Source organism: Meleagris gallopavo, chromosome 8 (genome assembly GCF_905368555.1).
Source record: "Meleagris gallopavo chromosome 8, MGAL_WU_HG_1.1, whole genome shotgun sequence".
In the NCBI taxonomy this organism is placed as follows: Eukaryota; Metazoa; Chordata; class Aves; order Galliformes; family Phasianidae; genus Meleagris; species Meleagris gallopavo.
In genome coordinates, this window is record NC_139411.1 from 30,236,418 (window position 1) to 30,263,431 (window position 27,014).

The following is a 27,014-nucleotide window of genomic DNA, read 5'->3' on the forward strand; positions in this document are numbered from 1 at the left end:
GGTGTGGGAAGCTCCAGCAGGAGCAGCAAGTGGAGCCGGGCCATGGAAAGCAGCTCTCACTTCTCGTCTGCCTGCAACCAGGGAAAGAAGGCATAAGGAAACCCAGAGTAGATTTTCTCTTCTTGTTTATTGCCCTATCACGAAACTGCAGAGACAGCAGAAAAATAAAGATTGTAGGCTTTAGATGGGCCCAGAAACTGATGATTTCTTCAAGTTTGGATCCAAGTTGGATCCTTCATCTTTAGGACAGTTGGGTCAGAAAGGCAGACTAGGCATGAAATTCTGGGGGTGATTTTAAGACTTGCTGGAACCACTCTGGATGTGATTGTTGTTTCCCAATTACTGAACCAGATGAGAATCTGCAGAGTATTTGTGAACAATGAAGCAAAAAGTCAAATGAGAGGAGCGAGCAAGCACTGCCAAATACTGAGGGAAAAACTGCTTTTTACTTACATAATAAAAACATTTCTCCCTTAGAATTTCTTCTGCTTTGTAACAGTTTTATTGAATCTTCCAAAACTCTGTCATGACTACATCTATTACACGACTACTGAACATTTATATGACATTAGCCTCAGGATTTAGCAATCTGTAGGGCCGGACCTAGAAGAATTCTTGTACCGATCCAGTCTTTATAGATAATGAGAGATAAACATTTTATTCTTTCTGAAAAATCATCCCAAAAGGCTACTGAGCATTAACAAATAAACCAGTGGATCATAATTCATTGACTGGCTGATAAGTAGAGTATTACATCTCCTCTCCTGTGAATTGTGTCTTGGATTATATCAGCTGAAGAAGCCCATTGTTTGGCACAAAAGCTGTCAGGAATAAGAACTGTGAAAATTTTAAATGAGAGGAAAAAGTATACATTTAGAATTTTTTTTATTTATTTACATCTCCCTAGCACAGTATTTTGTTTATTTCCCTAAAATCTGTGATCTGAAAAATGTAAATTCTTCTTAAATTACCTTAATAAAAGTAAATAAAAATAGCTAAGGAAGCTGGTAAGAAGAGGGAATGTTCATGAAAGAAAATGCTTCAGAAAAGCTGGATGCAGCAGGCATGTTGCATGACAGCCGTTTTATTCCAAGCCTATTGGCAGCTCCTGAGGAGATGAGCACACACAAGTCTTCAGAAGCTGGTGGCTTCCTGGAGCTGGTGAGGAGAAAATGAGCAGTTTCCCAAGGAAACACTTTGAATTAACAGCCAGTACCAGCTGTGAAGGATCCTCCCCTCCAATTTATTGCTTGGGGCTGATCATCACTCTCCATTCAGCTGAAGCCCTCTGTATGCATCTTCTCACCACCAGCAGGAAGGCAGTCCCCCAGAATCCCTCATCTCTGAACTAGCTGTGCACAGGTGGACCTTGCACACTGCAAGCCTTGTCCTATCCTCTGCAAAACCACCAGTACCCCTTATAATTGTGGTGGGAGGAGCAGGCGGCTGTAATGGAGAAAGCTGCTACTGAAAGCTTAGATGGAACAACTTTACTAGACGTCAATGAACGTGTTATGTGTGAAGTTTTGTCCACTGTCAAGGAGAGCAAGGAACAACAATTTGCTCATGTCACCACGCTTGGTGGCTCGCCAGGAAACCCCACTGCAGGCCACAGGCCTTGGCCAGGGCTTCCCCAGGTGCATGGGCACGGGGCCTCTGCAGCAACAAGCTGCTCCCAAACACAGCTGGTACTTGGGCCTTAGCACATCACACCTGGGCTCCTTCTGAAGGATCATTGGAAATGATGTAGGAAGATGCAATGCCATTTTCTCCAGCCGTGCCACACCTGCTCTTACGGACCAGGACACCTCCTGCTGTTCTGCATGCTCCCAGCACCGCTCCCATCTCAGATCTCTCACCTACTGAATTTAGCAGTATTCAGCTTTCAGTTTGTGCATCCCTGCGGCAGCAAGCTTCTGGAAAAGAAAGGGATGTATGCTACTGAATAGACTTAAAATTATAGCTATGCCAGGGAAACGTGCCTTGGCACAACACTGCACCTTGGCTACTTTCTTCTTTGAGATGTCTTAAAAATCAGTACTGCCAGGGACTGTTCTATTTTCCATAGATTTTAATTCATTCTGGTTCCAGTATATCAAATCAGAGATTTCTCTGTAAAGCACCAGGGCTCTCATTCACTGTCCTGTGCCTCCAGTCTCTCCTTGTTGCCTCAGACAATGCTAAGGCATGATACCATAGCAGAGGAGATGAGTTCCTCCACTGCCACTGGGAAATATTAGTCCTCCTTTGGAATCCTGTGAGGCTTTGGAATAGTTTGTCCCATCCTGTTGCTCTGTCAGACTCCTCACAATCCAAGTCACCAGCTCTGCCCTCGCTCACGGCAGCCTGGGCAGGGGCAATGGGCTTTGTGCCACAGCTGGTTCATCAGAAATTTCATCAAGAAATCCTTGGAAAAACAAACAAACAAAACAAAACCTGATTTTCAATCTGAACTGAAAAGAAAACATTTTAAAAGTGAAACTATTTGTAGGACTTTTGAGCTTGCAGGAGTTTGTGTCGCTTTGAGTTAGGCTAATCGTTCTGTTTGGACAAAAATCAACATATTCCATTTTGACTTCATATATTATCTCCTACTGTGAAATAAACTCAACATAAAATGACTTCATTTCCTTCTGACAAGATAACTCTGATAGGGTCATGCCACTCTGATAAGGTCAAAATACTTTATCTTCTGCAAGGCACTCATGCTTTAGAGTTTTTTGACAAAACAGGGCTTTTCACTGCATAATTATTCAAAGTCAGAAAGTCTTTGGCAGCCATCATAATCACAGGCAAGTTAGGACCTGGTTCTTAAAATCCAAATATCTTAATAGAGAGGAATCTGTCTCGTTAAATGCATCACTGAACTGAATTTACCGAACAATACATCCCACTGACAAATTTAACACGAGCCAGCTTTCCTTTGGCCAATAATGCAGATTTGCAGGATCATAGAAATTGTCAGCTGGAAAGGACCCTGGAGATGATCTTGGCCAGCCTTGTGTTGAAATACAGCCTCAGATGAGGATACCCAAACACTGCCAAGCCAAGTCTTGACTATCTACAGCGAGACAGACTCCAGTGTTTCTCCAGGCAGCTTATCCTAATGTCATGTTGCTCTCACTGTCAATCATTTGTTTGTTTTTTTTTTTTCCTACCAGATAGAAATTCCCTAAAAGAACTGATGGCTCTCATCCTTATTCCGGTGCTCTTTTCTGGATATCCTTTCAACAGACATAGAAAGTACTTTCTACAGTTTTGCTCACGTTATTCCTGAAATAAGATTAGTAAACCTACTCATCCTTGGACAACTTTGAAATGCACAACGCAGTTCAACGATTAAATTCTGTAAAAGCATAGCACAGAACAGATACCAAATGACATCAAATCAACAGATAGAATGACAAAAGTTATCTTCTTGTTTGCTGTATAAAGCCGACACTACTTGCTGTATTACAATAAAATTGTGAAAAACAAAATACACAATAACTTATTCATGTATTTCAGCCACAGTAACCTGGCTTCTACATCCGTATTTTCTCACACACTGCAGAGTTGAATTGAATCAATACTTCAATGGGAGTCAAGACAATTAGATGCTGCAGGAAACAGTAATTATACACAGAGCATAAATCTCATTATCCACATCAATATAAATTCGTTTTCTGACATAGGGCTACTCTTCATTATTGCTCCTATTTTATCAATGGTGATTTTATTTTTAGATGAGATAGCAATTTAAATTACTAACCCCTCCTTCTCACTGAAAGAGCCCAAGGTATTGTGTCAATAAAGAACATGCCCTCTTTGGACAAATTCTAGGCTTTATTTCCTGCTCTCTAGTCTCCTTTTGCAATTCCACATGCAGTTTTCTTTTCCATCAAAAACTGAGTGCTTCTGTGTCCTACTCTATATAAACAGTATACTCGAAGACGAGAAGAAAATCTTCAGACAACAGTAAATAATGAAACCTTAATCCAGGGGTCACACTATAAAACTGGAAAAAGGAAAATGGCCCAACATACTTCAGCCAGTTTGTAAAGTTGTGCTCCATCTCCAAGGTCCAAATCTTTATCTTTGTGAGTTAAAACAGATACGAACACCAAAAAGGCCAAAAAAAACCAACAACCTAGAACAAAAACGTATTAAATACACAATCCTACATTCTTAAATGACTCCTTTCCATTATATTGGTCAGCCTTGACACACTTCTATAGCATGTGGAGAAGACTCTTCTCTGAGTAAGCTGCAAGAGTAGCATGACTAGAATGTTCCCTCACTCAAGTAGCATGAGCTACTTCAGTCAGTCTTCCTTTTACTCATTTTCAAGAAAAAAGGAAAATATATATATATATATATTCTTTCCATGAAGACTGTCTTTCCATCAGTTTTTTTTTCTTTTTTTGTTTAAATCTCCCACAGAAATCATCCACCAAACTCTCCCATATGAATAACTCACTAGATAAAAGATACAGACTGAAAAAATGAAAAAAGAAATATATTTTGCCTACACTATGGACACTGCAAACCATTTTCCAGCATAGCATCTCATCCCACAAACAGCAGAGATTGTTTGTATATCTACTCAAATGAGCCACATTATTCATGAGCCAATATTCTACAAGGCAGAAGCAAAAATACTATGACTGAAGGAACTGCTTGGGGATATAGTATTCTATCATAAGGGCAGAAGGAAGTGCTTCTGGATGCGTTCCATCACTTGATGTTCAGGAAACCATTTTGTATGACACAAAGGATTAGGAAAAATAAGCTGCATGACATTTATTTTGTAATTTTAACATTAATATCTGTAGAAACATTTTATTGTCAGTACAAAAGTTAACAGATTTTAATACTTCTTTTACCCAATTAAAAAAAACACACACATAGAACAGTGTAATTTGCATTCATATTGCATGGCCGTATCAGTGTGAGGGCTCTGAAAGTACAAACACAAGACTTCCGTACAAAGATACAAACAACAGTGATATTTTAGCAGAGGCCAGTGCTATACCTACTGTTATGGAATGAATCAGAAGGAAATACTGGAGTCAGCATGAATTAATCCTTTAAAAAGATGCTGATATTCCTATGGCAAACTGTCATTATAAACAACCTCTCTCTTTTTAAACTTAAGTTACAATAGAGGGATAGTCTAAAAGGCAAAAGATCCAGGCCAAAAGATCTGGAACCTATTACCCAACCCAGTGAAGAGAAATCTATTTAATCTGTTGCATGTGCAACCCGGGGTAGAAGCTCAGCTCACTTCAGAGCAGTATGTCCTGCTATGGTTAGAGACAAGTTAATGACTTGCCTTACTTTAGGAACCCATTCTAATTTTTTCTTTCCTTCTTTCTTGGTGGAATGATTGGTTTTTCACCATGGGAAACATTGCCTAAAGAGTTAAGTTGTTAAAGTGACAAGTATTGAGAATAAAAGACATTCTTGTTAAAGGATTTGGTTTCGATAAGAATAATCATCTGACACTGCAGTTTTCAAACACAAATAAATCAAAAGTTTAATTCCCCCAAATTAGTTATATACTGTAAATATTTCTTTTTTTAAAAAAAAGATCTGAAAACTAGTAAAGTCTGAGCAATATATCTACTAGTTCTCTGTGCTGCCTGCATAGAAATGCCATTTAAATTACAAAAACACAACAACCCTATAAACGATTAATTGTTTTGTACATTACCAATTAGTTAATAAATTAATGATATACCATTTTCCCTGAAAGCAAAGTATTTTCCACCCTTGGATGGTGAAAATTAAGAAATTCTGTGTAAGAACAGCATTTAGCAAATAGCTGTTAAAAAAGAGACTAATTTGCTAGGTGGATTGGGACATCCATTTTTAAAATCAATACAAAAAATAATTCATTGTAAATATATATAATATATATTTATACATATTTTGAATATATTTACATACATCCAGCACCTATATACTGCATTTGTGCTCTGTAAGTGTGTGCCAACATATATTTTCTCCAAATATTACAAAATAAACAAGAAAGGCAGACCCAGAGTTTGCCTCAAGTCCAACTGGTCCATTGTACAAACAAAGTCTGTCACAGCTGAGGGTAAGCCAGAAAACTGATAGTGATGGGTATCTAGACACAGCTCATAAACATTCTTCTTCGTTGGAACATTTAATTAAAGTTGCACATTATGAGATCTTTAATGTACAATCTGACTGCTTTCCTCCAAGTTTTCTTTTTTTTGTTTTTTTCTTCCTTTTTTTTTTTCTCCCATATTTCATATGTACAAGCAGAATCTTTAGGGTCCTGGAGAAATGATGTTGTTTTGTATGTTGTAGGTAGCTTGATGTTCTTGCTTCTTTTCATGTTTTAACGCTTCCATTCATGTGTTGGTACTTGGGAAGACAAGGTTCATAAGGCATTGGATCAGGAGAAAAAACAGAGTCATCACCTGAAGAACACGAACTCCTGGTGTCAGGGTAGCTAGGTGAATACTGCTCCAGAGGTCCGCTGAGGTCCAGATACTCCTGTGACAAAAGAAATAAATTGAGTTTTTAACCAGCGAGTAGAACTGGCAATAGCATGTTCCAAGTGCTCTGATTTGGCTCGATCATGCAGTGGGTAAAAGAACAGCTTAAAAACAATACTCATTTGCCTAATGCAATTGCATTCTAAACTGCCTGTAGCTCAAATATCTCATAAAACAAGGAGCCTGAATAAAGAAAGGAAAGCCAAGCCAATAACACAGTACTTTTGTGAAGTCCAACAGCATCCACATTAGCCTCGTCAGTGGAAATAAACATGCCAACCACATCAAAAGAGGACTTTCCACTTACAATGATAAAAATGAAATTTCATCCTAAATAGAACCATTTTTCTTCAGCACGTGGTAATGATTTGGAGAGGGAAAGATACTTCCAACTTTGTATTCCTTCGGTCAATTTAAATGTCTGTTTTATATTCTGTGATATTAACTTTGCGTTTAAACATGCAGTGGCAGACATACGTGCAAAGAAAGAACTGAAAGAAAATTAAATTCACTCGACTGGGTTCTTTATACTACATTTTCTTCTCTGTGTGTCTGTGCTCATGCCTGCATGCCCCATAGTAGCCATGACCAAAGCAGTCATTAAAAAAGGAAATAATATCTGCTGAATCCAAGTTTTGGGTTAAGGCTCTTTTGCTAGAAACAACAGTTTTGGCAGGAGAAGAAAGTTATTTTCTCCCTTGAAATGTTCCTTCTCTTTCAACTTCTAAAGGCAGCTGCATTCATTTAAATGCAATCTCTTCATTTGCTAACCCACAAGTTATGATCACACTGACGAGACGAGTCCTCCACCTCAGTCAGTGCTTTATGCTGCTGTGCTTTGGGTTGGGGTAATTTTGTTCTTTGGTTGACTTTTTTTTTTTTTTTCCCCTAAGTCAGAAATCTGATCGTTACCATGTTATTGCTTAAAAAATGGTCACCGTTTTAAAAAGGAGGAAAATAAGCTTTTAAATGCTGACAAATGTAATAGGCAGCAAAGGAATGCAGTCTGGATCAATGATTACTTCCTATCTTGCTCCCTAGGTGTTCAGAAGATCCACAAGAACAATCCTGGCATGTATTTATGTATAAGCAATGCAGCCCTATGTGACCAGAAATGATTGAGACTTTCTAGACAGACAGAGGAAAGCCTTCAAGCATTTGAAGCTTTCTTGTGGGACTGCAGACACAGCTTGTCATACTGAAAGGCTGGATATAATTCAGCTATGAGCTCAGAACTGAAGGTGGGATTCTCATCTTCCCTCAAGCCTCTTTGTTCAGCATAAAGGGCCACAGTCATGTAGGGGCATGTCTCCAGCTCTCGGATTTCAATGAGGAAAAAAAAGAGGGGGACTTAGGCAAAATAATCACTTACACAAATGCAGAACATATTATTGGCTAATCAATTTTGGAACTGCTGGGCAAACCAGGTTGACCCTCTATCAACAGTGGCATGTGTGGGAAAGACAAGGTACCATGGTGGAGTGGATGAGCAAAAGTATGGTCAGATTGAAGCATGGAGGAGCTGTGCTTCAGCAAAGCTGCACAGCTTACTTGAAATCAGGTCTTGAAGCCACATGCAGTGGCAGAAGATGGGACACACCTGAGCTCATAGATGAGAATTAACTTGCTTTCTTAAGATACTGCTTTTGCCCTGGATTAAACTGAAGGAAGCTGTTAGGAAAAGCCTTCAAGAGCTAAAGCTAATGAAACAGAGCAATGGGTCGTCGTGGGGCAACGCAGAAATGCAGCACTGGAGACCTTCAAGGACAAAGTTACACAAACACATCAGGCAAGATAAATGTACAGAGGATCCTGCTGCAGGCTGATCAGATGGACTGGATGTGTTCCTGAGGTTTTTCCAGACTTTTTTCCCCTACAATTTGAGCCTAAAGTCATTTACATAACCCTAAAGGCCTTTTCAGGTTACCTTTGAGATCCTTCCAGGCCCATGAGCGCTACACAACTGGAAGGCAAGATGCTTAAACATACAAGAAGAGGAAGAAATATCCTCTTCCAGGCTTAGAATTACAGCCCAGAGTTTCCCTCTAGACTTTGCAAATGCAGATGCAATCCAAGCCACCAAGCACTCTGATGGCAGCCAGCCCGCCGCCAACCGCTCTTGTGAAATCGCGTGTAAATGATGCACGAAAGGATTCAGTTAGTGTTGGATGGGGGGGAAAACTGTCATGGTACACAGAGCTATGCTGCTGGCTTTGTTGGGAGCACATATTCCTGCCCCATTCCCAAACCATTCCTGAAAGTGCCATGTTTTGGAGAAGAATAATCTTGATAAATTTATAGCTGCTACTGAAGCCAAAGAATCTTCTCAACTAGAAATGTAAACCTACTCTACTAGACAAGTGATGCCCATAAAAAAATAGCATTTTCTTACTCGAGGTCTCCTGCCATCTTTATTGCAATAGGCTTTCCTAAAGCCTATTAATATCTTGTTTAAGAAAAATAAATCTGAGAATTCTGAAAAATTAGAAAGTAACAGTGACACACACAACACGATCCAAACCTTTAATCTACATTCCCCCCCCCCCACTCAATATATAGAAGTGTTATAATATTATATACCAAAAAGTATTGCAGTGTTTTCATCTCCCTCAGCCCCCATCTGTATAACTTACCCAAAACGAAAGAAATTTGTAACATGTTTGGTACCTCAAAAACATTTTCTCTCAAAGTTTCCACCAGAAGAATCAATATTTCCATTACTCGTGATCTTCCTCTAAAGTACACGTGATAAGTAAGAGAACTGATTCCTGTGTGGATACGCTAATCACTGTGTTTCTTGCTAGAACTAATCATATTTCAGTCCTCTGAAAGAATGCTGAAACCCTTTTGCATTCATATAGCCCAACCTGAAGCAGTGGTAGGCAGGACCTTTGGATAATTGGATGGCTGCTCACGTGCTCCCAGCGGACCCTTCTTCCCTCCACTGAGAGCTACTTCAGTGAACCTAATTCACTCTCAGAAACAATCTGAAATCTACTATTGACAATTTCTCCTTTTCTGACCTAGATATCATGGCTGGGAATCAAACTGAGCTGATAAATGAAAAACATCATGAACTCTCCTACACTCCTCCACACGAAACTCATGCTGAAATATAAACATTGCCTCTCGGTCTGCCACGTGTATTTTCTCAGAAACACTATGCTAAAAACATAAAAAATACAAAGAGAAATTAACAAAAACATTTTAAAGATGTGTTTGTTTTGTTACATAAACCAAGATATAATGACAAGAAACCGAGGATTTCATAGGATAAATAGTTAAGATGCTTCTAACTTCAGAGGATGGCGACAAACAGAATGAGAACTTGAACAGGATTTCATAACTGTATAATTTCCATCTGCTTCCTGAATCATTCATCCCGATTGGTAGCTTGTGGAAGGAAACAATCTACCTACCTCATTAGTTGTGAGAATAAGGATCCGATCCAAGTCTTCTACCAACTGTTTAAAAGTTGGTCTTTGTGAAGGCACAGCCTGCCAGCAATCTCTCATCATCATATAGCTGTAAGAAATGCACATTTTCCTGGGTTAATTAAAATCACACATCCTTCTGATAAGCCTTTTCATACACAACCAATATTCTTCATCACAAATAAAGCAGTGAGCACTCCAAAGCTTTAAACATGGACCAATGTTGTTGCCCATACAATGCTGTCACTTCCCTCAAAGGTGCATTTCTATTTCTGTATCTCTGCTTGCCCAGCATCTGAATTTCCTCTTTGTGAACCTGAGTCTGCATTCTTCTGTGGCATTTCAGTAGTATTAAATTGCACGTGCTTAAATATTTTATCATGTAAGCGACTGCAGCCTTTGTGAAGAAATTAAAATGGGAGATAAAAGCAAAAACTATCAAGAGCAATACTGAAGCATCAGAAAGGGAAAGCACTCTTCCACTATCCCTGGTAGATAATGCTGTGTTAATGCAAAAGTTCCCAAATACACTTTTTTGTGTACAAAACCAGCTGGATGTAGCTTATACAGGATAAGAGTCTGTGTGTGGTATGGCTATGTGTGCCATTTATGAATTTTCATGTTTAATGAACCAAAACTGAGAAAATAAGGGTGTAAAAGCATTGACAAAGACTGGCCTACAGATGATCTCATCCATTTTCAAAGGGATCACAGCAGGGTGTGTAAAGTGTCCTCCACCAAACATTTCCTGGAGACCTTTCCATAGCGTTTCCATACACATCTATACGCACACACATCCACTATTTCAGAGCCAGCAATTCTGAAAATGCTATATTCTGCTGGGGTAGCATTAACTGTGTGATGGGCCCCTTCCAAGTTGGGATATTCTATGATTTCAGTGCAGTTTGCAGCCCTCGGTCCTTACAGTTCATTGGTGCAGTTGGCAGGTTTATCCATTCGGTGCCCTTCTTTAAGCAGCTTAAAAAGTTCCTCCACTGGGATTCCTGGGTAGGGCGATCCTCCTAAGGTGAAGATCTCCCACATTAGCACACCAAACGACCATCTGCAAAACGAAGAGAAAATTGCATTAGTAAAATTGCCTTACTGCTGTAAACAGAGATGTTTTTGCAGTGGATGCACACCAGAGCTACTACAAAATAAAACCTGCATCTTCAAAGTTAAGATATTTACAGAACGTCCACACCACCGAGCTGGCTTGCAAATATATGGAGAGATATTTTGGAAGAAAAAAAAAAAAAAAAGGCTGTTCAAAACAAAAATAGTTTGCATCATTCTGCTCCTTTTAATTTTATTATTATTATTATTATTATTATTTGGTAAGGAAATGAAGGAGGGAAAACTTCAGCCAGTTTTCCTGCCTGCTCCCCACCTCCAGAGCTGCCTCGCCACGTCCCGCTGGCAGCCACAGGCCCACTGCCAGGCTGCTCTGCCAGGTGAGCAACAGCACAGAGCCTGCCCTGGCCCCGAGCTGCTCTGCAGTTCTGCTAGCTTTGCAGCAATGTATTTTAGCAAACTGTTTGCACAAACTTATAATAATATTATCCAAAGGCACCACGGGGCCAAAAAGCCTCTTAGTTCCAACACTGAAATGCCTGTGCTCCGTGCTTGTTGGGAGCTCACAATGACTTCCAGCTCTAAACCAGCCAAGCCGTTTACTTCGCATTCACTTAAATATTTTGTCAAGATGTTATTTTAAAGCAAAAAGTTGGCTCCACCCTTAACCTGTGTATATAATTTCCTTCATAAATAATGTAAAGATGGCAGGAAAGGCCTCAGTAAATGCTTTTCTTAAGGAGAGAACAACTTGGGAAGAGCATCCAAGTTAAAGGAGGAGGAGGCACCTCTTATTTTCTCCACCCTGTTCCTTTCTATTTTAACTCTGCACTGTCATGCATAAGCTTTTACACCTGTGCTGGGAAGCATCCAGCCTCTTAAGGCTAACATCTTCTCTTGGAGAAATAAGATCTTCATCTGCACTGAGTAAAAAACAGACATCTACTTCGAGCTCAGTGCATGCGAGCACTGAGGATGGGCCCAGGGAACTTTAATAGGAAGCAGAATTATGGGAGCTGTTGCATCAGCCAGCTACACCACGCACATTACAAGATCCTGAAGTGCCAGAGTCCAATGATTTCCTTCTGTATGTGAAGCACTGCTGGGAAGCAAAAAAAAGAATCTCTAAAAATCAGGGAAAACACCTCTGGTATATCCAGGCTATGTTTTACTGTACATAACCACAGCACAAATTTTGTCAAGGTTTTTTTTGTTTTTTTTTCCTTCTTCTTTCCTTCTTTCTTTTCAGTTTGGTTTTTTTTTTTATTTTTTTAACCTGAAGGAAGTGCAGAGTATGTGGAAAGCCAAGCAAATTAGATAGACTCTTTGTAGCTGCACATCCGTAAATAAGTTCAAGGGGGGAAACTTCCGCACTGACAGAAGGAGGTTAGCATTTTCCACCTTTCATGTGCTTTGAAGCCAGGCAGATTAGTAACAGAGCGCTGGTTAGCAGTCTACCATAAAATCCTCACTTTCTAAGGGCAAGTCCTGTTCCATCTATTAATACGTGAAACAAAATGAAAACGCTTAAAGGGAAAGGACAGCAGGAAAATACATTTCAAAGAACCCCAAACTTCAAGGAATGTGAATCAGTCTCCTCTCCTGCCCTTCCAGACTACACAAATAAAGTCACTTACACGTCACTTTGGTGTGTGTAAACTCTGTCAAACAGAGCTTCTGGAGCCATCCACTTAACTGGAAGCCGTCCCTGTATAGTTGGGGGGGAAGGAAAGAGAAATGAAAATGGAAGCCATTGGCTGGATGATTTTAATACTGATTTTTGCTTCTAATAAATCAGTTCTCAGAGATCGGTCCTATAATGCAAACACATAGTTTATTTCGAAAACTTTCATTAAAAAAATATTAATAAAATGGATGTAAGGAGGAAGGTTATTAAGAAAAAATAGATATGAACACTGAAGATAAAATTTAAAATGTGTAGGGCTCCAAAAAAATGCTGCTTGTAAATACGCATAGGATAAGCAAATCTAAGTGGAAAAAGATCATTTCACTACAGGTTTTTAAAGAGTAGAAATAAGAAACAAAAAAAACTCTTAAAATCAGGTCTGCTTGCACAAAGTTCATCACTGAACCCAAGAATTTTGTTTTCCTTTTCCCAAAGCTTGCAGCCACAACTGCCTGTAGCTTTGCATAAAAGCTCTGCTTTGCTCGAGCCAAGGAGTTGTACCAAATTTGATATGAAATGTGTTCAGATCCCCTCCAGTGCCAACAAATCCCCACCTGGCTGCTCTGCCTTTTGGAACTATGCAGACTCTGATAATTACTGTTCAAATGCCATTCATCGCTCAGTGCTTTATTTTTGTAAATGAGCCAGGCGATGTGATTAATTAATATTTTGTATTAACCTATTTAGTATTAACAGAGTCTGAAGAACTGAAAGAATTCTGCAAAGTTCCCATCTTGATTTGGGACAGCTTTAACAGAAAAACAACAACAGGTACTGAAAATCCATTTTCTCAAGCTCTAGACCAACTTTAATACTACAGTTATTTACATCCAAGCAAAGGCGAAATGCATAATCCTGTATTGTGGCACTACCACACAAACAGGATTTTTATTATGGTTACTGCTATCAATGTTTATGCAGTGTTTTTTGAGATCCTAGGACTGGTTCAAAACAAGCTACAATCAAATTTCCACCTATTTCAAATGATTGGAGTCAAGGACACACAACATGGATAGTTATATTCTAGCAGTTATAATAAATCATAAAAAATAGAGCCTATTTGTTTATCTTTTTAAACTAAACATCAGTGTAAGAGGGGGAAAGAATTGCTTATGTCCTTGATGTCTGTTTTCTGTCTGATTAAAAGCGAGTCTCCTGGACAAGAAGCCCATTAAGATTATAACCATAGTTTTGAAGTGAAACATTGAAAGAAACGCTTGTTTCCAGAGATAAGAAAACCATCCACTTACATTAGTAGTCTTTTTATAATAATCTATATTGTTGATGTCTCTGGCTAAACCGAAGTCTGCTATTTTCATGACATTATTTTCAGTTACCAAAACATTTCTTGCAGCTAGGTCTCGGTGGATACACTGGAGAGAAAGACAAGACAAAAACACCCACTGAAATACACCGTTGCAAAAAAACGGAATTATTTCTAACATACTTAAGTCTCCTTTAAAGATCTGAACCCAAATTCTTAGGTTGTAAAGCCACAGTTTTACTCCAAGTCCGTGCAGTAAGATTGCTGTGGTTACCCCATTGCAACCTATTCAGGTCCAGCCAGGTGCTTCCAGGTTGAACAGCTGCCCAAAAGTCTCTTTGAAAAGCCTCCCTTTGAAGCCTTGTACTTTACCAAGGATGAGAGCTTGGGTGTTGAACTCAAACGTTCTAAGATGTTTGTGACCCACTCTTTGTTACACAAACCCCAGAAACAGGTAACACAGCATTTTCATTGCAAATGTCTGTTAATGAGTGTCACCGTGTTGCTTCTTACATTATGTTGTATCAACTGGACTAAAACCTGACAGTCTGGATCAGTGCAACCTTCATCAATATGAAAGATCTTCTTAAGAGATCTCCAGTAAATCATTTTTAGCCAGAAGTCTAGGGTGTGTATGTTTACTTCAACCATGAGACTACAGCAATTTCACTTTGGAAAAAAATAAAGGCAATTTGGGCTCGGCTGTTTGCTTTTCAAACAGCTTTGATACTAAAACTCCAACCAGTATTTCCTCAGATTTTTTCTTTCTTCATGCCAGCATTATCCTGAAAACTTGGAGCTGATATTCCTGACACTGAAAGGAAGTTGTGGCAGCTCTGGGTATTATTCCTACCTTTAAGGAACACTTTTGGGGTTTATACAGAGTGGCAGTAGGGTCGTGGTAATCAGTGTTGCATTTGGAGTCCTCCTAGGATATTCTACTACTTCTTAAGTCAAATAGTTGTGTTTCTTCTTCTTTTCCTGCTCAATTTCAGTTTACTCTATGTTGCCCCCCTTATTTCAGCCTCTGCATGGACATGCTGGACAGAACCACTACATAACAATTAGTAAGGGCCCACATCTTTTCTCGCATTATAATTTGTCCCAGTGGTTTTCTGAGATCTCTCATCCTGCACGTGTAAAATGAGTCTACGAAGTTTCTGCTCCTTACTGGGTGAGCCGTGGGGAGCTGCCAGGAAAAACTGCACCAGCAGTGCCTTCACACAGATGAGACTAGACAAGAGTACACCTTCATAGTCAAATCAGGCTTCAAACTCAGCATCAGCAATGTCACAGTAGCAGAAATAACATGGGCAGCCTTCCCACCCTGTCCTTGTCCTCAAACCCTACCTGGTATGAGACAGAAAGAACTCCTCAAGGCGCTTGCCCAAGTACACATAGCTAATGTCCACTGATAAGGCAAGGCATCTTAATGAGTGTGGCACAGGATCTAGAGCAGATTTTCTGCCATTCTAGAACAGCAAGCCAGAGGGCAGAACATTTCAAACAGCAGGCAGCACCTCCAGGTGAATCCAGCAAGTGAATAAAATCCCACTACCTTCTCTCAGGGTATTTCCGCTCTCTCACACCCTGCAATTTTGCTATTTCAAAATGGTGCCATGACTCACAGCCATGTCTGCCAGGCTTTGCAGCCAGCTCTCCGGCCCCAGTGATTTGCTGTCCCTTTGCAGTGACTGGGGCTACCCCCTGCAGCTCTTGTGCTATACTGGCACGTCAGAGAGGACACAGCAACAGAATTTTTGAAAGTATTTATCCAGTTTGGAACCAACATACAATTGTTTGTAAGGCAAAAACTGGAATTGACACCCGAGTATCTTCTTTACTTATTAAAATCATATTCTATATATATTCTATTAAGTCTCTGTGAGCCTTTTATTAGCCTGAAATAACAAGAACACTGGCTCTCTCACAGCGCCTGCATGGTGAAAATACCATGAGAAGACTAGATCTCTTATTATTCCAGCTCAGTAAAGGGATCCCAAAGGGGAAAAGAATTAGAGAAATACAAACAGAAATGGTGGGATGTCTGAAGAACGGGAATGCAAAGTTTTTACTATGTGCTGCCTTTGTTTTTCTTCTTCCCTGTGCCTCATGCAATGCATTGCGTTCAGTCAAGTTCAGCACAGCACCGATGAGTGTTTTTGCAAAGGAACTGGACCACAGAAGAAATGATGCTGCTGTGTATATCTGTGTGAGCGCACACTTTCTTGCAGTATCCTGCAGCAGTGTATCAGAGCTTTTCAAGATTTGCCAACCAAAAGATTTATTTTTTCCTTTCACAATGGTCCTTTTTTTCTTGGGCTGTGGCTCATTGCCAGGCAAATGTTTCATTAGTCTTACAAAAGGGATATTCTAAAGTGCTTTACCTAATACAATACTCATGCTCGCTCTATAGATTTTGTCCTACTGTCATGCTTGTCTCCCTGTCTACTCTACTGAAGAATTACTATTTCCAAACAAAAGAATAAATGCAAAATTAGACTTCAATTCCTACTCCCCACCCCTATCTCTACAATTGCAGAGAAGCAATAAAATCCCATAACTCTGCACAATAGGACTGGAGTTCAAACTCAGCTCTAAACTTTGGTTAAAACCAGCTCCATAGATGGGAGTGGTCTGAACTGGAAATTGGTACAAATCCCACTAGGCACGCCATGCTTTCCTGGGGTACTTAGCATCAGTATCTGGTGCTCTGGTTTAGACACTGGGTCTAAACAGTGCCCAGAATACCCAAGATTGCCTTCATATTAAGGCACAACATGCTTATGGAGTCCACTGTACAGGGCTAGTTAAGGTTCCATAAATGTAATTTAACTGAGGTACGACCTGAGAAAATCTGTCCAAAGAAAAGCTGAAGAAATAAGAGTCTAGAGACATCCCATGATGCTAACTTATTTCAACAAGCTTGTTAGCCTAACAAAGGCAAGTTTCAAGCACGGTACTTAATTTACAGTGACTAGTGCACTCCATTTACCTTTATTTTTAACTCTCTTGTTCACAATTTCTGCCCATGCACCTTGTGATGTTCTCCACACTGTCTGTTATCATTCTGTAAATCCTTTCAGTAACAGAATTCATTTACTTTACATCACTATCATAGAATCATTAAGGTTGGAAATGACCTCCTAAGATCATTTAGTTCAACCATCCACCTACCACCAATGCTGTCCACTAAACCATATCCTTAAGTGCATCTACTCTTTCTTTAAAGAACTCCAGGGACAGGGACTCCATCACCTTCCAACTTGTTCCAATGCCTAACCACCCTTTCCGAGAAGAAATACTCCCTAATACCCATTATCTGAACCAATTTTGTTAAGACTGACTAGAAACAGAAGGCAAACGATGCCTTGCTGTCTCGTGGGTGGAATAATGAGACTTGTATAATTATGTGATCACCTGTGCTTACATACTCAAAATACACATAGGTATGCAGAAAAGTCATTCTCCCAGCACATTATTGACCATAAATAACACGAGAACAAAACTTAACCTACAACCAAATATGTACCAAGTGCTTCATGTACTATTTGCTGAGTTCTACCTACTTTTTGTGAAGCCAAGTACTCCATGCCTCTTGCCAACTGGTACGTGCAGGATACCAAGTCCTTGAATGTCATCTGCTCCTCTGGGACCCTGTTAATATCAAAGGAGTACTCCATCCCAGGAGGCCGGCGTGCTCGCAGGTACTCACGCAGATTTCCTTTGGAAGCATATTCTACAATCACATACAGTGGACCTTTGGATAAACAGAAGTGTGTCAAAACTGGAGTAAGGTCAAAAGGTAAAATGATTTTCTGTAGAGAATCTTCTGGTGCTCTATAATAAACAAACTGGATTAATAAATGTTTAACTGTGAATCCAGTAAGCACAACTTGAACAAAAAGGAGGACTGGGCTTCGGTAAGTGGCTGGCTAAGGCTGCTTTAGAAGGATAGTGGAAGAGCTGCATTAGCAACTGAAAGTACCTAAATCCTATTCCTTCCAGACCATGCCATGTACTGAAACACAGACATTTTCAGACCCAAAGTGTCACAAGATCTAAAGAAATACTTTCGCTGTGTTTGACAGATTTTCTAATTTCCAGAATTTGTATGTCTTTCTGCATGACTTTTAATATATAATTATCATTTAACAAAAACATCGTGGTCTTTAAAGAATAAAATTACTCATTTCAAATTCAAAGGGCACAAGTTTTACTAAAACAAGACTGACCATTCAGAATGACAGATGTGGGTAAAGTCACTATAAAATGTCATTTTTCCCTACAGCAAGGGATTCGAGTTTTCACATGATATAGTACCCTTTCTATATTAAAGCTGCAAATACAATGAGACACAGGAGTTAAAATATCACTGCTAAGCTAGGGAAATATCTAAAAATCCCATCACAGCATGACAATTTCCTTAAAAACTCTTGAAAAACGATGATTAACGAGAGTTCTGGAGACCCGTGTGAAAGCCCTGGCTTAGTTTCTTTTCTCTACTCACCATCCTGGGTACAGGCTCCAAGAAGATTGATGATATTTTTATGTTTCCCAATCATCTTCATCATCTCCATCTCTGACACCAGGTCGGATAGATCCTTTTCTGTAGCATCATCTGCACAAGACACAAGTTCAGTTCCTACTTTCTGTTGTGCCAGCCTGAGCGTCTCTATGGCTCACCAGCACGTGATTTGACATGTAGAACATGGGGTTGGTTTTCTAGCATACACTGCACATTGTACGCTGTACAAAGCCATGTGTTATGTCCTAATAAAAATTAGTCTCAGCCTCTTTGACAGACTGACTGCTTCTTCAATCATATGTTAAGCAGTACAAAAGATTAAAATCCTGTCCTTAACTATCAACCTTTAAAAACCATGTCTTTCCTAGAAGTTGACTTCATAATAAAATTCAAAACCAATAGGCACTAACCACCTGGGCTAGGATCTGCATGCAGACAGCTGCTGCTACGAACTCGCACAACGCCAATACGTCCAAATACTCGCGGCTAAAGATAAACAGGCTGTCAAGAGCCCAGATTTACACCACAAACCACCGAAGGCTGAGGTCAGCTATGTGCACTCTGACCCCCCCACAACGACAGAGCTCAGACACTACAAGGGAAACTTTTCATGGCTGAAAGCAGGCTGAAACCTTGCTCAGCCCATTTTCTTACCTTTCAGCATCTTCACTGCCACAGTCACTGCTTCTTTGGGCCGGTCTTTGTCAATTCCCACCGCTTCGGCCATCACCACTTGCCCAAAGCAACCTTCCCCCAGGGGTTTACCCAGCGTCAGCCTGGAGGTGTAAACGGGGGATTAACACACAGCATCTGGGGCAGGGGCACAGCCGACACAATTCCAGAGCTAAATATAAAAGGCTTTCAACAACTTGCTGCAGCACTAAGCAATTATCATATGGAACTAATGAGATGCACGGCGTGTGTCGGTTTTCACACACACCACGGTCTGTTTTCTTAGTGAAACTATAATGAACATCTAATACCAGCAGATCAGTTGCTAAACCCAGCTTTTAAGCTGCCCTTTTGCCTCTAACAGGAGAGGCTGCACTCCATGGTGCATGGGCTGAACTTGCAGAGCATCCGGGTGCAACCGAAGCTCAGAGTGCAGGAATGAAAGGCACAGCCTGTCTTCTTGTGGTGGTTGGTGTGGCACATCTTCTGCTTCTTCACGCAGACTGTGAGGAGATGGAAGAAAGGTTTCTTTGTGCACATCATCATCTGTTTAACCTCAGGCAGCTGATGGTTTGTGTGGGTGAGGGTGGTATCAAAACCAGGTGGGTGTTTTCGGGATCACTAACCCTGGGATATACCAGCATAGAGAGGGAGCAGTCAAACATACTGTCAGCCTAACTTTTGCTCAGAATTCCTGTTTTTGCTTTCTGCCTGTGGATGTGGGTCATGAATGTTTGCCTAATGATCTCTTGCACCTAAGGGATCGGCCAGGACAGAGAACAGCCCAGCAGCGGCTGTGCTTGAGCTCAGCTGTGGGTGGTTATCAGCCACGTTATCACCCCTGTCCTCCTCCCTGCAGCTGAGGAAGCAGCCAGACAGCCGTCTTCTTGCAGGAAAGGGGCGGGAGGACAAAGATGAGGGGGAGCCAAGGGGATGCTCGTGTGCCTTGAGCCACTGCCAGCTCTGTTCTGCAGTCCTGCTGCCCCGGGGCCCCGATTCCCCAGCCACACGACCAGCAACAAAAGGCAGCACCTTCCTCAGGACAAAGCACTTGGCAGGCTTGGTGCACCCTGCACGCCGCTCTCTCCACAACCTCCTGTCCACAGCAAGATCGCTCTTCTTACATCTTCACACATTCCCCCAGCGCTTTGATCCTTTGAAGGGTCGAGACGGGAGCCTTTATCCACCCACAGGCTGGTTTTTGGCTGCAGGCTCACTGCTGCCACAGATGTCATGAATGAGGGCAGCAGAAGATGCCTGCTCAGCTGTAATAGGCACACAGGCTTCCATCTCAACTTGAGGAGGATAAAAAAAAATAAAATACAACAAACTTCAAAGCCTCTGAGCCAAATCTTTTGGGTTCCAGCACATTGCTCATGGGCCAGATTCTGTCTCCTTCACCCATAGATAATGCTGTTGAACTGCAGAGCGATGCTGCAGCAGATGTCATGAAGGATGTTTGATGAACTTGTAATAGTCAGCATTATCCAACGCGTTGGCCAGATTTGGGCAAACATTTTCATAACCAAGCTGCTATAGTCGTGGCTTTCCATGGCCACAAGCAGGACTCACAAGTACAATGTAGGTAAAGCTGGTTGTGAAAATCATGGATTTATATTTTCCCACACTGGCACGCACCAAAAGAAGGCTCTTAGACTGGGGGCAAGCGGCTTGCAAACCCCACTTGCTTATCTGCTCAGGCATAAAGGAGAGGTGAAGGGCACTTCCTCCCCAGAGCAACTTGTAGACGCTGTATCAAGTGCAGTCTTAGCCATGGTGAGAACTCCTCAATCTGTTTTGGATTGGTTTCTAAAGCAAACGTTGGCTTAAAAAGGTGCAAAGACTGAAGGGCAGCAAATGCTATGCTGAGGTCATCCTCAGAACTGAATTTGAATTTAGGATCTTGGCAGAGAACAAACATTTGCATTGGAAACTGATTAATTTATGTGCTATTGCCCTGCTAGGACTAATGTAACAAACCCCTCATTGTGTGCCTGCTGCCCCCCAACTTAATAAACTGCCTCTAAATAGCTTCCTTTCATTGGAAATCCGCTCCACCTACATTTGTGCTGAATGCCAGTTTTAAATGTTTAGCACACTAAAATTTTCCGCATTTAGTGTATCCCCCAAGGGTATGGGGTATGTATACAGGCCCCCCTGTTGACTAGAATACTGCAGGTGGCAATTACTGTGTTTTCCACTAGTTTTCAGCTACATAATTAAAAGTAATTTCCAGAACAGTTGTCAGAAGGTTCAAAATTACAGCTCTACTATCCAAAAGGCACAGCACTGAGCTTTCAAAGAACACTGCTCAGGACAGAAGGTGTCAGTTTCTCAAAGCCTCCTGAAAAAACTTCTTAAAATTAGTATCAACTTCAATATATCATCATGGTCCTTACCTGTGTTAATACCATCTCTTCTACATGTCCATTTCACATTAAGAAATGTGGTTATGCCTCTGCTCATTCAGCAGCTCATTTTGCATGTTTGTCTAAAACCATTTTCTAGACTTTTCCATCTCCTATTTTATACCGTATCACATCTTTAATAAACATTGATCAATTATGCACTGAACTACTGAGAAATATGGCTTAGCATACAGAGGCGTTGCTTGGGCTTATCTCAACTGCTCTTTTGCAGTGAAAATAAACCCGAACAACATGCAGAGAAAATTCCATTTCTATTGAAAAATCAAAGCGTAGATAATTGAATACATCTTGATCTTCAGGGAAGGTTCAAGTAATCGAGATTTTCTCTTAACAAAAGCAGCCATGATACACATTCAGCAGGAAGCTTCCTCTCGTACCATGTCATGTTTTACAGGTGCACGTGAGGCAGTGGTAAGGAAAAAAGGCAACTTACTTATCTCTTGGAAACTCCCATTTCGGGTCCTCTGGTAGTTCATATTCCGAGACCCCTGCCAGCATTGGGGCATCAGCAGTGGAGGAGAGACGAGTAGTTATCCTCACCAGGGGTGTGTTGGAGTTCATGGAGGAGCTCGAGTCAGCCGACACCTGTTATTGCAATGCAAGATGCAAAAAACAGAAAGGCAGACATGTAATCTTGGCCCAATATCTGAAAAGCAGTGACATATAAGAACCAAGCCAGCTAAGAACAGTGGTGCTAGGGAAAAGAGTGGCTGAATCTGAACTCATGTGTAGAGCACTATCCTACATTTACCCTCCCATGTTAGCACAACACTGACTCCGATTACTGCCCCAGATATAGGTCTGTCTCAGAGTTTCAAGCCCACAGATGAAGAGTTCTAAAAGCATTCATTCAGAAGGGAATTAAAATAAATTTTCCTCCCAATTTACTGGATTTTTTTTTTTTTTTTTAAATCAAGTATTTACATCACCAACCTTAGATATCTAAGTGGGCAGCCTATACCATGAGCAGAAATTACTAACCAGCATTTTCCATTCACTTTTTGTTTCCCTTGTCACCATTTGTTTTCTGAAATCAGTACACAATTTAGTGTTTCTAGGTGTTGCTATTAAACCAAAATTTTCATTTTTTAATTGACAAATGGCATTTTCACAAAAGTTCCCCTATTTAATCCACTAGCATCAATGACCAAGGTCATGTGCATGTGTAAGAAATGTAGGCTCCTCTCCTATGTTTCCTAAATGTTGAATATTGAAACTATCAAAAAGCTATCACAATATTAAGGGGGTACTTAAGAATTTAGTTCATTTAAAACTGAAGTAAAGATTCTGAAGGCAAGGCAGAGAAGAATTCGTTAAAAAACGAAACGTTTCACGTCCAATGCTTCAAAATACAATTCACTTTGGAATTCATCATTGGCCTCAAAAAAAAAAAAAACACTACATTTTTCTCAGAGCACCACTTAGTTATAAACTACTCTGAAAATGGAAGCACCAGCTGCTCCATCCACATAACAAAAATTGTGTTGGTGAAAATGGCACATCTTCCAGAAGGTGCATCTTCCCTTACACCAGCAAACAACCCGCTGTCTTAAAAATGGCAGAAATACATCCAAAATTGGTTGTATGACCAATCTGTCCTCTCCTTGAAACGTGAATCCTCCACCTCTCTTCAGGCCAAGCCCAAAGCTGGCGACCATGGTGGGGCAAAGGCTGTTGCAATGCCATCCCTGGGACCCATCCTCACATCAGGTGGTAGAAGACACGTCTTGGGCAGCATCACCAGGGCCTCTCCCAAGCTGGAAGCTCAGAGCTATAACCATCGCTCTTGGCCTTTCTCCTTATCACCTGGAATCAACTTGAGCACCAGGTTTGCTTATGTAAAATGTTACCGGGCCACAGTTTTGTGCCAGAGGTCTTATAGCTAGATAAAAAAGCTCTTGTAAGCAAACAGATCCTGTCAGCGATACACAGTGACACGAACACAAAATCCTCTTGTGTCTATGACACCTGATAAGTGCTCAGTTATATTAAGTCCAACTAACAATTACACTCACAGCCGACTGAATGACTCAAGCTCCTCAGAGCATGGCTGAAAGGCTTCTGTGACCATGACACACTCTTGCACAATGTATTTTGACAAGGTTAAAGCTCTCAAATTTCTCATGATGACCTTGTTACATTTTTTGGTTTAGATGCCTTTTTGCAGGTAGACAACTTCAAGACCATCCCATCAAACAGGTTCAGGTTCTTGACAAGTTTTTGTCACAGATCAGAGACTAAGCCTAGAAAAGGGTTTCATAAGCATTAAGGGCTGCTTTCAAAAGGCTAACTTTGGTAACTGGTTTTGAAGCTGACTGATAGACCTTCCTTGAGATGAGAAACCCCAGCTTCTACTCCTGAGATATGCCCAGGAACAAGAAGTACAGCTGCACAAATAAAGCTGCCATTCAGCCAGGGAAGGTGGACCTCCTCCCCCCATCCATCCCACCATCATTAGCCTTAGTATTTACTCTCAGCAAATAAAAGTACCTGACACATTCCTCTAGAATAATAAATACAGCGACCGCTTGGGATCCAAACAGAAAACTGCTATTAATGCAGACTGCGGAGCTGTAAATAAATCAGTAAATGAATACTAAACAGAGCCCTTGGAGAGGGATGCTGCCATGCCCAGCCCACAGCAGGAACACACCTGCTGACGCTGAACTGCTCATTCAGATCTGCATGGCAAGTCAGCTGGAGAACCAGCACCAGAAATAGACTTCTACTCATTTTCATGATTTCACTACAATTTAAAAGTGATGCTTCACAGAATGAATCAGCTCAGCACTAAGAAATGTGCAAATCTCCATCAACAGCAAGTCTTCCCCTGCACTTCAGTTTTCTCCTGTTTCATTCATCTTTCCATCTCTCTCACTGGAAACCTACTACTAAATTCCCTATGACCACTTCCTCATACTTTCAAAATCCACCCACTGTTCTCCGGCCATTCTACCATTATATTTATTCAAGTCCTGACATTTATATATATCTAATGTCTTTCCATGGGACAACATAAAGGCAAATTTAGATGATGCCCCTTGTGCATCAGAAGTTGGCCAAAAACGTTCCAGGGTCATTTTCCTCATAATAGAGTATTTTTTACTGACACTGTTTAGATCTCTGCAAAAGCTCCGTCTTTTCTCTAACACTCACAATTCAGCAGCCTTACAGTAGTAAAAACTGGGAAATGTAAACTTGCAATAAACTGAAATACCCTGGTGAGACATTTCAAACACAGACATTAAATAATAACAATAATACTATAGAAAAACAGATAAATGACAGTCGATTTCCCATTCAACAAAACTGAACATGTTTACTTTGCACAATAAATAAAAGATTGACTGGAGATGCTGGAGATAAACAAAGTACACTCACTTGGATAGGAATGATGAGAAATCCAGAGGAACTCTTCAAGTGTTTGGGAGAAGAAAAATGGACTGCACTCCCAGGGAACGTTCTCCTGATTGACTGGCTGGAGCAGAGCAAGTCTTACAGGAGCTGAAGGGCTATAAAAGCCTGCTCCAGAAAAGGCTCAGCCAACCTAGGCTTCAGTTAAAAGAGATTTTCTGTTTTAAAACAGCCCTTTCCCTCTCACACAATAGTAAATAATTAACCTTCAAACACATCTTTTAGCATCTCTTCTCACTGCTTCAGAGTGCACTATAAAACAACGAGGAAAGTCTTACATACTCAAAGCTCAGTAGGCATGGTCAATTTTAGTCTATGTGGGTATGCTTAAGTAAGAGGATGTAGGAAGCCTTTTTCCAGCCTGCTGCTCTCCCATGTTCACACAGGTTAGAGAACCAGTGGTGATCCTGCCATGACGCCCACACCTCAGGGTGCAGAGCTGCTTTCTCCTGAGTTCCGTGTACTCTTTTTGCTTTCAGTTATGCAACAATTCAAAGCAACAAAGGGGTAACGTAGGCCACGTTGAGTTTTTCCCAACAAGCTTGCAATTATATTTGGGTACAGACCCAAAGCCACCTCGTCTACTGGGTCTACTGGGTGCCTGCCACAAAGCAGAAAGCAGACGTCCGTCCAAAACGCTCAACCTTCTTGGTCAACCACCCAGCCCACCAAGAAGTGCTTCTCTCTTAGCACATCGCTAGTCAGAAGGAAGGAAGCAAGGAGGGGCACCTGATGGAGGTGAATGAGACATCTCCAGTGCCTACTCACCACATTTATAGTGCCTGTTTTAAGTGGTTACATTACCCTGTGGGGTTAATCGGGTGCTTGATTAAAGAAAGGAAGGCAGAAGTCCACTTGAGCAGAACACTGGAAGAGCTACTGTGCTATATGTTAATCTCAAGAGGAAGGCAGTCTTCCATTATACATGTTTCCTGTGTGCCTTCTGCTTTTAGGAGGCCAGAACCAAGCAGAATATCAGCCTCAGACACATCCCAAACTCCATTCCTGCACTTCAGAAAGAGAAAAGCCCACTGTCTCCAAACCTCATGTACTTAGCATCATTATATCCCCATTTTAACTAAGTATTTGTCCCTCAGCCAACATGCTGCATTTAATCAGCTTTGAGATAAATACTTCACAAGCATTTTTAAGCAGAGCAGCATTTAAAGCTTAAATGAATCTTCAGATGCTATGTGGAAAAATCAGCTGCGGAGCAGTGTGTAATTGTCTGTAATTGATTATGAAGGGTGTTTTCCTCCACTGATGATTTATGCTATATCCTGAAGCCTGGATCTGTCAGCTCTGGCACTCACACTGTGAGATTTTAGCAGCCATGCAGAGACTTCCTATAATCGTCAGTCTTTTTTGAAGGCTCTGCTGTAGAAGTTAATTTGAAGTCATCTGCATATATGTATATAAATATAATTGGTAAGTAGTGCAGTTAAAAACGGTCCATCTGAGTGCCTGGATCTAGCAAAATAAGGTAAATTTGCTACAGGAGCCTGAGGATTCCTAAGGTAAGCACTGGCATAGCACAACTCCTTCAGGAACAGCTTTCTTTTCAAAACACACAGCAACAAACTAACAAAGGACACAACTAGGCAATAGTTTCCATATAGCGAAACCAAAGGATAAAGCAAGAAACTAAAGAATGTAAGGCAGTAAATTCCTTGGAACATGTCTTACTACAAGTTATGTATCTATCTTTGAATTTCAGAGTCTATTCTGTGAAGTGAATTAAACTTCCACAGCTCGATCCTACATGCTTTACTTGATCCAGATTTCTCCTTGGCTCCAGCTGCCATCATCGTTTTGAACACAGCCATTTTGCCTGGTGAGCTGAAGTCTTGCTCTAGATCAGCCTTTGCTCATCACAAATGCATGCACCATATCTTTATATAGGGTTAGAACAACCAACCCCTGTACGTGTAAATTAACATTAATGTCATTAAGATACAGTAAAAGAAATCATTCTTCCTCCTAAGGCGCACACGCACACAAAC

At 40.8% G+C, this 27,014-nt stretch overlaps 1 protein-coding gene across 11 annotated transcripts in view; it reads right to left on the reverse strand.

The window, feature by feature from the left end:
• Positions 1–4,757: 4,757 nt before the first annotated feature.
• Positions 4,758–27,014, reverse strand: part of FGFR2 (fibroblast growth factor receptor 2) — a 76,871-nt gene continuing 54,614 nt past the window's right edge. For 8 of the 11 annotated variants that reach the window (XM_085230248.1, XM_085230247.1, XM_085230246.1 and 5 more), the window contains 9 exons: positions 22,031–22,181; positions 19,151–19,272; positions 18,479–18,589; positions 17,538–17,728; positions 13,955–14,077; positions 12,655–12,725; positions 10,869–11,006; positions 9,929–10,034; positions 4,758–6,507 (listed from right to left, as the gene is read on the reverse strand). In XM_085230248.1, the coding sequence (XP_085086374.1) occupies positions 6,343–6,507; positions 9,929–10,034; positions 10,869–11,006; positions 12,655–12,725; positions 13,955–14,077; positions 17,538–17,728; positions 18,479–18,589; positions 19,151–19,272; positions 22,031–22,181 (1,178 nt within the window). In that variant the 3' untranslated portion in view covers positions 4,758–6,342. Of the gene's footprint in view, positions 6,508–9,928; positions 10,035–10,868; positions 11,007–12,654; positions 12,726–13,954; positions 14,078–17,537; positions 17,729–18,478; positions 18,590–19,150; positions 19,273–22,030; positions 22,183–27,014 lie in introns of all 11 variants that reach the window. The other 3 variants (XM_085230249.1, XM_085230244.1, XM_085230242.1) reach the window with 1 other exon arrangement.